We start from the raw sequence: 12,562 nt of genomic DNA, 5'->3' as shown, positions 1-12,562 counted from the left end.
ACATTTGTGCCCGTCACCAGTGGGTCCATATGCTCACTGAACCCCTTGTTAGATTCCTTGAGGGGTGTAGTTTCCAGAATGGGGTCACTTGGGGGGGGGGGGTTCCAGTGTTTTGGCAGCACGAGGGCTCTGTGAATGCGATGTGGCCCTTGAAATCCATTCCAGTAAAATCCAGCTTGCAAAGGTCAATTGGCGCTCTTTCCCTTTGGAGGCTCGTCCTGCGCCCCGCTTGGCACTTTATGTCCACATGTGGGGTATTTCCGTACTCGGGAGAAACTGCGCTACATGTTTGGTGTTTTTATTTTTATTTTTTATCCCCTTGTAAAAATGAAAAATGAATGCTAGAACAACATTTTAGTGTAAAAAATAGAATTTTTCCTTTTTTACACCACATTGTTCTGAAAATCTGCGAAGCACCTGTGGGGTCCAAATGCTCACCGCACCCCTTGTTACATTCCTTGAGGGGTGCAGTTTTCTAAATGGTGTCCCTTTAGGGGTGTTTTTTTAGGTTTTGGCACCCCAGAGCCTCTGCCAACCTGAAATGGTACGGTCAAAAATGACCAAATATAATGGAGGCTTTGAAATTCACTAGGCGCTCCCTTATATCTGAGGCTTGTGTTGCGTCAAGTAGCGCAATAGGGCCACATATGGGGTATTTCTATAAACTGCAGAAACGGGGCAATCAATATTGGGGTGCATTTCTCTGCTAATAGGTTTATCATTATGAAAGATATTGGATTACAATAAAATCTCTGCACAGAAAATAAAAATTTTCAAATTTCTTACACACTTCGCTTTTATTTCTGTGACTCCCCTAAAGGGTTAAAAAACTTTCTGGATGTGCTTTTACAGAGTTTGGGGGGTGCAGTTTCTGAAATGGGGTGCTTTGTGGGGCTTTCTAACATACAGGCCCCTCAATACACTTTGAACCTGAACAGGTCCCTAAAAATATCTGATTTTGAAATTTTACAGAAAATTTGGAAAATTGCTGCTAATGTTTTAAGCTTCCTATTGTCTAAAAAAAATAGACATGTTGCTTATGCTATTTAATATATAATTTATGTGGCATAACCATTTTCTGTATAAGCAGAAAGGTTTCAAAGTTTGAAAAATGCATTTTTTCACAATTTTTCACGTTTTTTTGGTGTTTTTCATAAAGATTCGTTATGAGTACAATATGTCACGAGAAAACAGTCTCAGAATCAGCCGGATAGGTAAAAGCATCCCGAAGTTATTAATGAATAAAGTGACACTGGTCATATTCATAAAATTTGTCTCTGTCCTTAAGGCCATTTCAGGCTCTGTCCTTAAGGGGTTAAGTCCTGAAATATACATAAACTTTTGTACAAAAATAAACCTTGGAAATAAAGCAAATCCACTATCTATCTAAACTTTGATTATCAGCTTCAGATGAACTATTTGAGATTGAACAGTTTAAATAAGAGCTTTTCTAGTCTAGTCTAATAAATTGTACTCCTTCTCTTCAGAGTAATTGCCCTTGAATTAGGTTTCTTTTTATAATTGCTAAGCACCATCTATTGTCATGCTATTAAAAGAACAGTTATTGAATATATTTTTATAGAATTTTTTTAAAATATATTCCTTTTAAAGTTCTTGTCTGATATATGCTGGTCATCTAAATATCAGTGCAGAATAATAGGAACAAGTTACAATAAAAAGCTGTGGAAAGCAGGCATTTGGGTATTTTTGCTTTTGGAGAACTATACAGATAAAAAAAACAAAAACAAAAAAAACATCAAACTTGGTATATGGGAACAGTGCTCTACCATTATCCCTATTAAAACATATTAATGTCACCCGCCATATATTAGCCAATGCAAAGAGCTAGTAATGAATTCCCTGCCACTTTAGTGACTGGTATCTAATTATAGACAGAAAACAAATACAGTTTAGATTTACAGTTGACATTAAAGAGGACCTGTCACCATTCCAAATGTGTCTGTTTCAGTAAATACCCCCCCCCCCCCCCCCCATAATATTATTCTAATAATAATTTATAAATACATTGACATCTGGGCGTTACCATTCCCCTTGTCAAAGGTGTGTCACCATATAGTCTGCACTGATTGGACAGAGTGTGTATGAACAAACCCAACTGGTAACACCTAGTATTATGTTTATGCATACATTTCTAAGGCAATAAAGTAATGGTACAACAAGGATTTGTACGATAAGATTAGATGTGGAATAGAATTATTCGCTAAAACAGATGGCTGGAGAGCTGAAAAGACAATATTTTAGATTATTTATTGATTGTTTTCAATAGATTAGTTTTGACTTGTAATGCCCGTTTATCATAAAACCTTAATTTTAACGAGAAGACACTTTTTGATGACACATTACCTTTAAATGTTATACAATATAAGAAATTTAAGAAAAATCTAAACCCCTTGTATAAAAAAGTAATCCTAATCAGAATGGATACTTAAATATTAATGAATTGGCCAAATTGTATTGTTAGTCTCCAGTATACACAAAAATCTGGGTAATTTTTATAACCTCTGGTGCTTACAGTTTAGCTCGATAGTAATTAGGCATGATTCATAATACACTTATCAAATTCCAGTAATTGAACATTTATAATGAATAACAAGTTTTTATGCAATGTGTTCTTTAGAAGTTATTGCCCATAGAGCTTTGTAATGTATGCACAAATCACTCTGCAAACTGCAATGCAAGATTTTTAGTTGAACTATGTGTATTCCTAAAGCTTTTTATTGAGGTGGTCATGGAATTATAATTTGGCGTGTTGGATGAAGCATCTGGCAATCCTTTACAAGCCTAAAATTATTTATTAAATATATTACAAGAGTTGGCAGTGCCACCTAACACATTTAATAAATAATTTTCAGTTTATAGAGAGTTGCCAGATGCTTCTTCAAACCTGGAAATTTATAGGAACCTCATTGCCTTCCAAGCAATCCGCTAAAAAGATTTAGCATGGTTATTTACATACCTACTGACAGGAGAATATTCTCCAAGTACTTCTTAACCTGACCTGACCATAGTGTTCATCATAAAGTAGTTACTGAAACAATCACTCATGGTATATTATAAGCAGAAGCTGGAGAAGAAGGATTAATTGTTGCCTAAATATCTTACATAAATCACATTTGTCTATGAACACAATCGGCATTCATGACTTAATATAATCTTACCTGCATAATGCATCTTGGGAAGTGACCACTATGAGTTCTTCTTTACAAACTGACACGACTGTCTTCAGTCGTACACACATAAGAGTTCTACAGTATGAGCACCACTGTTAAAAAGACACACTGGGCTATGCACTTCTACTATATTAACAATTAAAAAAAATTTAATTACTCTTTTAGTTTTGTTTTCTTACTTCAGTCTTGAACCTTCCATTCTTCATGATGCTGATATAATATTCGAAATACAGAGAATGTCTGTTAGAGCTGTGCCATTGCTTTATACCTGTGTATGGAAATTAGTCCATTTGTAACAATTACTAATAAATGTTATTGTTTTATTTATTTTTTTATTCATAGTCCAGAAGTCGTAAAAAGTGAACCATACGGAGAAAAGGCTGATGTGTGGGCAGTGGGCTGTATTCTCTATCAGATGGCTACTCTGAATCCACCGTTCCACAGTACCAACATGCTGTCCCTAGCAACCAAAGTACGCAGGTTTGCATGGTTAACCTTCATATTTTTTGGTGTGTCAAGAAGAAAATCTCTAATAGAAGATCCAGTGAAAATAAATGTAAGACACCACAAAAAAAAAAGTATTGCATACAGTATGCAGAATGCACAGTTAAAGGGCTGTGTGGTTACATCCTCTGTGCTACAGTTTTTCTAAAAAAAATAAATAAAATAGATTTTATTTTTATTTTAGAGTAGGCTTGAAAGCCCTATTCCAAAAATAAGCCCTATAGTCACCTCACTAGATCCCTGACACTGGGTGGCTGATCATCAGCCAATCAGTGCCAGACTTGTTATGCTCCACCCCCACCTGCTCAACACAAGCTGCATGGGAGACCGAAGTGCTAAGAAGATGCACAGTCAGGGACATTGAATATGGGGGGGGGGGGGGGGTACAGAGGATACCTGGGTAAACTACAGATGGGGAAAGAGGTATAAAAGTATGGGGCCTACCTGCAAACAGGGGAGGTATACAGTATGGGGGAAAAAACTACATTGGGGAGAAGGAGGTATACAAGTATGAAGGTCTAACTACATGGGAACTTACATTATTTGAACCTAACAACATTGGGGCATAACTCCCAGCTCAGTGCAGTGAATGAAGTTCTATTCTAAAGGCATTCAAAATGCTTTTTAATAAAGCTTCATTCATCGCATTAAACTAGTGCTGATATTTATATTTCACATTTGGCTCCACTACAACCAGATATCTTTTAGCCCAACAAACTAATAAAAAAATAGTCTTATATCCCAGATTACTTCACTGAATAAACAGTAGCCCTGTATAAGACAATAAAAAAATATAATTAAAACAGGTATTACTATTGTTTATTATATAATGCTGTAAAAAGGACCAGTGGCCAAACTCTAAAATGAAATGTCATGAAATACAGGGGGCCCCGATCACACACCTTTTTTCAGATTCTTGATAAGCCCTTGTCAGAAAATTTAGTTAATAGTCAGATGGGTGTGAACTTAATTTGAATAATGGGAGTAAATATCAGGTAATGGGTGTGAATAAACCACCAGGGGGTTTGAATGTTTTCTGTATTGACAAAGTTAGCATGTAAATAGAATCTCTACATGAGATCGGGAAAACTTGCTTTGTAAGAAAATGTGCCCGTGATTAGCCGCTTGCATTCTAAAATAATAATAATAATTTTTATACTGTATGTATCAGCAGTACCGCATTTTCCGGCGTATAAGGCGCCTGGCGTATATGACGACCCCTGACTTTTAATCAGATTGTCAGGGATTCGCCTTATACGCCGGAAAATGTTAACCCCTGCCTGGTCAGGCGGGCGTTAACTGCAGCTAAACTAATGAAAAAAACAAAAGTTAACTCACCCGGGCCCATTCCCGGCCTCCACAGCCAGTGTGACGTACACTGACTGCGCCGGGGATGCCTGAAGCTCGGAGGCCGGGAACGGGCCCGGGTGAGTTAACAGTTTTTTTTTAAATGGTCGCCCCATAGGGTGGGGATGCGGCCCATTCTTGAGCCCCCCCACCGTATGGGGCGACCTTACCGGCGTATAAGAAGACCCCCGACTTCTGACCAGATTTTTTGGGGTTAAAAAGTCGTCTTATACGCTGAAAAATACGGTAATCAGATCAGAGAATCATAGATCAGAAATTTGACATTTTCATCAAAACTTTCATATTAAACCAACATTAAAAAGGTTATCACGTGTAGCAGAACTACAGTATGCCACCTGACAGCCACCACTGTACTGCCGTGCCCCAACAGGGCAAATGGAGCATTAGACAGTAATGTTTTATGCTCAGCTTAAAGGGGATGTGTCGCCTAAATTTTCTTACTACAACTTTTTCTTTTATTCCAGTCTGGTTCTTTCTGGTTGTAATTTTTTTTCCATCTCATGTTATCTGGGCTGTCATCTTGCCTAAGCTGTTTTTAACAGCACTTAAGCCACACCCAAAGGCCAGTTAGTAAACCCAAACTAGAATTATGTTCCAACAGCCGTCATTGCTAGAGAAAGGCTAGACAGCTTAATGACGTCCGTTATTCTAGACTCAAAATGACAGACGTCATTTAAGAAGGAGCTGAAAAAACGTTGTGAGAACATAGCCTAAAACTGCAAGATTTTAGGGTTATTTTATAATACAGATAGAAAAATGGAAAATTAAAAAAAAATTTCACCAAAAATTCTTAACCCCTTAGCGACCCATGATGTACCTAGTACGTCATGGTGCCGAGGGGGGAATTCAGACAGGGGTCTCACCGGGACCCCGCTGTGAACGGCGCTGCTCCCAGCTGATATGTGCAGCCGGGGAGCACCTCTATTAGCCAGCGCAGGTCACGTTGCCGCGTCGGCTAATTAAGCACTTGGACAATGCAGCTGTCAAACCTGACAGCTGCATTGAAATGCTTCAGACCTCACGTCCCTGGTGTCTAGTGGGACGGATCTCCCCCTCGCGATGTGATTCCGGCTCGACAATACATTGCACTGGCCTGCAGAAGGCCAGTGCAATGTATCACTGATCTAATGGATCTTTGCTGTGTATATACACAGCATTGATCTCTATGAGAGATCAGTGCTGTGTATATACAAGTCCCCCAGGGGGACTTCTAGTTAATGTAAAAAAAAAAAGTAAAAAAGTGTTTTTATTAATAAAAAATCCCCTCCCCTAATAAAAGTCCAAATCACCCCCCTTTTCCCATTTTATAAATATAAATAAATAAACAAATAAACATATTTAGTATCGGCGCGCACGTAATTGCCCGAACTATTAAATTATCTTATTCCTGATCTTGCACGGTAGACGCCGTAAGCGCAAAAAAATTCCAAAGTGCAAATTGCGCATTTTTGGTTGCATCAAATCCAGAAAAAAATGTAATAAAAAGTGATCAAAAAGTCGCACATGCGCAAAGAAGGTACCGATTGAATGTAAAGATCATGGCGCAAAAAATGACACCTCACACAGCCCCATAGACCAAAGCATAAAAGCGCTATAAGCCTGGGAATAGAGCGATTTTAAGGAACATATATTTGTTAACAATGGTTTGAATTTTTTAAAAGCCATCAAATACAATAAAAGTTATACATGTTACATATCGTTGTAATCGCAACGACTTGAGGAACATGCATAACAAGTCAGTTTTACCCCAGGGCAAACAGTGTAAATGCAAAACTCCCCGAAATCCAAACAAATGTCTTTTTTTTTTTTTTCAATTTGACAGCGCAAATGATTTTTTTCCGGTTTTGCTGCATATTTTATGGAAAAATAATGCCTGTCACTGCAAAGTACAATTGGTTTCAAAAAAAAAAAAAGGGCTCATATCGGTCTCTCGGTGAAAAAATGCAAGCGCTATGAACTTTTAAACGTAAAGTGGAAAAAGCAAAAGTGCAAAAACGAAAATTGGCTTTGACCTTAAGGGGTTAATGTTTAACATAAAACATTATTTAAACAATAAGTTATTTTCTGATGACACCTTCCCTTTAAGGCCGGGGCTACATGGTGATGCACAGTCACACGACGTGAATCACAACCCCATTCAACTGTATTAAGTGATGGAGTTGTGTGATTAGGCAGCGCAACATAATGGCTTCAGGTTGTGCGACTGAGAGTCGGTGTATAGCCCTAGCTGAGTGGAAGGTCCCGTAAGGGTCACTATTAACTCAGAATTCCCTAATAGGATAATTGAAAAAAGTGAGTAATTTCTATGCTGTATGATATGTGTAACATCTATATATATATCAGGATGTACAAATACAATATACACGAATGTGTAAATTCAAATGCATTTGAATGTGTATACACAAAAATGTTGAACATAATAGGAAAAATTGCTATTTTAGGACAAGTTCCATTCTCATAATGTTCCATCATTTCTAGCTGCAGCATACTGTTTCAAATTGCACTACATTAACTGTGATATCAGTATATATATACTCAGTACATATAATTCCACATAATTGAATGTTTGAACACAATTGTTTTAGCTATAATACATTATGTCCCGTGCGCTGTTCATTTTAACACCATTAAAATCTTCCCACCTCCTTATTAAATGTAGAGTACAGTCATTTCTTTCTTGTTTTTTTAGATAGTAGAAGCTGCATATGTTCCAGTCCCCAATGAACTGTATTCAGAAAAAGTTTCACATATAATTAAAAGGTAATTTATTGTGTAAAAATGTATGTTTTTTCAACTAATAGGTATTATGGTAATAACATTAACAGTAATAAAACAGATGATAAAGGAATAACAGCATCGTTTAGGGCAGCTCTTCTCAAGCTTTTTGTACTGGAGCCTCGCCAAACAGAGCGATGCCTGGGCCTCACCAGATGACCTAGAGGATGCCGGGGCTCACCATCCGTGATGGAAGTCCATGCAAATATAAAACTATTGCTCAGTCTACCCTTCACTTGTCTCCTAAACTTTGTATAACATTATTGATCATTTTGTACTTATGTTAATGTTCCTAAACCAGATATGTTGCAGCCAGGGAAAGGACTGTGCTGCTTATAGTCACTTCTGTGAAAACTACCTCCCCAGCTTGTGCCTCCTCAGCAACTAGGGGGCGCCTCACTGGTGAGGCCCGCCATACAGTTTGAGAAGCACTGATTTAGGTTTATTCACATGATGTGGCGAAGCTGCCAATTTTTACTTCCCTCTTATAATTAATAAGTTAAGAAATTGGCAGTAAAACATACATGTGACTATACTCTCAGAGTGGGTTCAGACATAACGTAACGCAGTGAAATCTGCTGCGATTCCCGTATTGTTAATTTGAACAGGATTACATACAGCAAAATTTTATCCTGTTGCGAGTATGTAAAACGCGGCCTCCTTAACCTGCGGTGGTGGTGGTGGTGAATTCTGGGCTCCTGGCATTATCATGTCCTGCTTAGCCAAACAGTGTCCTGTCCCGCTGCAGTCACTGATTGGCTGAGCGGGACGTCAGAAGCAGACGGAGTGCAGACAGGTAAAGTATTCACAGGGCCAGGGTTAAGGGGGGAGGCATTTACATACTCGCAACGGGATGAAAATTGTGCTGCGAGTATGTAATCCTATTCAAACTAACAGTGCAGGAATCGCAGCAGATTTAGCTGCAAACTCTCAGCGTGAAATCCACTGCAATTTCGTTATGTGTGAACCCACCCTTACAAGTATTGATAAAGTTGTATATACAGTGGTACCTGGTTTAACAGTAACTGGTTTAAGAGCTCACAGTTTTTCAAAATTGTGACTTGGTTTAAGAGCTCTCTGCACTGGGGGGAGCGCGAGTGGAGGAGGGGCATGGTCTGCATAGCGGGGTCTACGCACTGTACTCTGACCAGGAAGTCTCCTCACCTTCCAAATCATGGCAGGTCTAATTCAGGCTGGGGTTACATCAGGGGACAGGATTGTGGGGTAATCTTCATAGCTGTAACCCTCTCCCCCGACAGAGAGCGCTGCATGTTTGTGCCCACATATGTCCTGCTCATTCTTCATGCTCTCTACAGTCTCTGTCTGTCCTTGTGTTTCCCATCCTCTCCATTACTGTACAGTAACTTATAATTAGGGATGGTCCGAACGCTCGGATCAGATTCCCGCTGTCTGCCTGCTCCTAGAGCGGGTGGATACAGCGGGGGACCGCTGGAAAACTGGGATACAGCCTATGGCTATGGCTGTATGCCAGTTTTGCAGGTGGTCCTCCCGCTGGATCCGCCCACTGCACGGAGCGGGCAGACAGTGGGAATGATTACCGAGAGTTCGGGTTCGTACGAACCCGAACCGAACTCGGTTCGGACCATCCCTACTTATAATATCACTATTCTGCTATTTCTGAATGTTTGTTCATCTGTTTTACAAGTATTCAGAATAAAAAATAATTATTTTGGGGTGTGAAACAATTGTTGCATTTCTATGATTTCTTATGGGAATATTTGCTTTGGTTTAAGAGTGGATTTGGATTACAAGCATGGTCCCGGAACAATTATGCTCGTAATCCAAGGCACCACTGTATATAGTTTGTTCGGTGAGTAAGATGCCACTTATTGCTAAGATAGATATGGCAGCAAAGTTTGTGCCTGCTTGTCACCGCTCGGCTTTGTGAAAGCGGTTTACATTTATCATTTTCCAGATATTTTCCCTGATTATATTTGCTCCCTTATTAATTGCTCTACTCGCCATTATCCTAATGACTTTTTTATTATGGCTAAGCATACAGCATCAGAAAAAGAATGCGTTAGTGTACTGAGTTATTGAGAGTGTTTACTTACTAATTAAATGATCAGGCAGGGTTTTATTTACACCAGTCCTTTCTGCCAAGTCTGAAGTCCTCCCTGTAAACCCACTCATAAAACCACCACAATTATTGGTTTATGAAAAATGATCCAAAATAAGAAATTAGAAATGTTCTAATGGAAATGAAATACAATGCAGCAAGGAAAGTTAGTTACTTTTCATTAAATAGAAATAACTTGGATCTATGGACTTCATTTCTCCTTCTAATGCTACTCTGTTTCTCTGAGTATATCACACAAAAGTCAGTGTCTCTCACAACCCCTCTCCTGCATCTGGAAGCATAGCAGACACCTGCATGACTACTGGTTGTCCTAACCCTTCCGGAAGCAGAAGGTTTCAGACAGCTTCTGTTACCAGAAATACACCTTTAAAGCTGTGGGTTTTTTTATATTTTTTGCTTGGGAATACACAGAGAGCTAATTTAATAAGGGCATGTTTAATAGGCATGGACCAACAATACACCTGGGGGCTCTTTTCAGTGATCCATTCAAACCACCACAACTGTGCCTAACATGTTTGTGATCACGTTTAGAAAGTTATGGTACGTGATTTTTGAGAAACAGTTATATGGGATTATGAGAGAGATTTTAATCTTCACGTCAGCTCTCTCTCTCTCTCTCTCTATATATATATATATATATATATTCCTATGCACATGCCCAGTGCAGTAGTAATATATAGTAGTAATATATACGTTCCTGAACTGTGTGGGGACGCTCCAATGCGAGTGGTCCCACACACAGCAGCGTCACTAATCTCTTAAACACTGCAGTGCACAGTGATTGCGGCATTTCAGGAAGTCAGTGACAGGATAAGCACCTGTCAGTGACTGATCAGGACCCCCCGCAGCAGTGGCGTAGCTACCATAGAGGCAGGGTAGGCAGTTGGTATGGGGGGGGGGGGGCCCGGGGGAGTAGGTAAGAGCTGTGTCCTTCTGTTTAACCCCTAGTACTGCTGACCCATGTTTACTTGCTGCAACACAAAAAAAGGGTTAACAAACAGAAGACAGAGATCTGCTTCACTGCTCTGATACCCCCCGACCTTTGTTCTTCAGCTGCTGCAAACAAGTAGGAAAGGAAAATGAGCTCCATGCAGAGGTCAGGGGTTATCAGTGCAAGAGCAGTAAAGAAAAGATTTCCTGTCTTCTCAACATTGGGTCACCTACAAACTGCAGTACATAAGGGGTTAAGCAGAAGGTAGTCTGCCCTGCACCTATGTATTTAACCATAAGGGCTCCTAATGGGCCCTTATAGGTAAAAACAGTGCACTGACAGAGCAAGCAGCCATTGGCTCTATGCTCTGCCAGTCACTCTTGTGGCTGCAGCCAGGATTCTGCCTTTTTTGGCCACATCACAGGCATTGCGCAGTGTTGGTGCGTGCGTAGGGAGGGGGGGGGCCTTAAAGTATTTTGCTATGGGTCCCTGTGAATCCTAGCTATGCCACTGCCCCGCAGCATGGCTGATTGCTTGTACTGACATGTTGGGGTAAACCACTTACCTCCGTCCTGTCAGATCGGCGATCTGTGGATAGATTCTGCTCTCAGACAGACTCTATGTTTAGATTGCCAACAGTACTGATCATGCTATGCTATGGCATAGCAGACATCAGTATTTGCAATCTCATGATTGCAAATTTAACTTTTTTTAAAAAAAAATAAAGTGAAAAATAAACCCCCATAAAAGTTTAAATTCTTTCCTTGCCCATTATAAAAATATGTAAGAAAATAAAAAAAAATAAACATAGTATATATTGTAGTGTGCGGAATTGACCGATCTATTAAATATTCCAATATGTTTTCTTGCACAATTAACATGAAACAAAAAGAGAGGAAAAAAAATACCAGAATTGATTATTTATATGATACATTTTCTTTTACACCAAATCATATCAATAAAACTAGAGATCGAGGCGCAAAAAAATGAGCCCCCAAAAAAGCCATGTAGATGAAAAAAAATAGGCATTATGGCTCTTCGATGGTAACGAGACAATACTGCTTCATTGACATCTGGACATCCGTGCATCAATGACCTTGGTCATGAAGGGGTTAATAGAGAATGCTATATACAGCTATAATTATGGAAAATACTGTTTACACACCTGTGCTGTTTTGCAATTGCATGGCAATTTCACAATTTCTGAAATAAAGCTGTAGTACTAAGGGATTGACTATATAATTGATATGCTTTATGTCAAAGGAAATATTTTGCTGTGCTCATAATCATGCTAATATATGATGGTGTCATGCTTTTGACATAGTATAGGCTAAATGTATTAATGACACGTCAAACTCAGTATCCTTCCCCACAGATGCTTGACCTCAGATGCAGATCTCCGTCTGGACATAGTAGAAGTTTGCGCTTTTAATTTCAGATGTCATGATGAGATATATGGACAGCTTATCCTCTGGTCAGATTGCTCTAGAGAAAAAACTGGAGCGAGAGAGAAAACGAGCACAAAAATATTCATAGAAGCTAACAAAAATACTGTGAATACGGCCATCGCCATTCATCATTCCTTGTGTGAGTACAATGGGACTATAATATTTATGGCTATGTATTGTTCATGGTCATGCCTATATATATATGATAATTACATACCTGATATTGTTCTTTGCACAATGTCTC

The 12,562-nt window shown here is 39.1% G+C and overlaps 1 protein-coding gene across 1 annotated transcript in view; it reads left to right on the top strand.

The window, feature by feature from the left end:
• The window catches only part of LOC138775583 (serine/threonine-protein kinase Nek10-like), a gene marked incomplete at both ends in the record, with an annotated part of 28,601 nt that extends 16,257 nt beyond the window's left edge, over positions 1-12,344 (top strand). Inside the window, 3 exons of the mRNA XM_069955975.1 lie at positions 3,534-3,663; positions 7,753-7,823; positions 12,246-12,344. Of these exons, the coding sequence (XP_069812076.1) occupies positions 3,534-3,663; positions 7,753-7,823; positions 12,246-12,344 (300 nt within the window). The remainder of the gene's footprint in view (positions 1-3,533; positions 3,664-7,752; positions 7,824-12,245) is intronic.
• Between the last annotated feature and the right edge of the window lie 218 nt (positions 12,345-12,562).

The sequence above is a fragment of the Dendropsophus ebraccatus genome, unplaced genomic scaffold, assembly GCF_027789765.1.
Source record: "Dendropsophus ebraccatus isolate aDenEbr1 unplaced genomic scaffold, aDenEbr1.pat pat_scaffold_1794_ctg1, whole genome shotgun sequence".
In the NCBI taxonomy this organism is placed as follows: Eukaryota; Metazoa; Chordata; class Amphibia; order Anura; family Hylidae; genus Dendropsophus; species Dendropsophus ebraccatus.
This window is presented reverse-complemented; position numbering and strand designations above follow the sequence as displayed.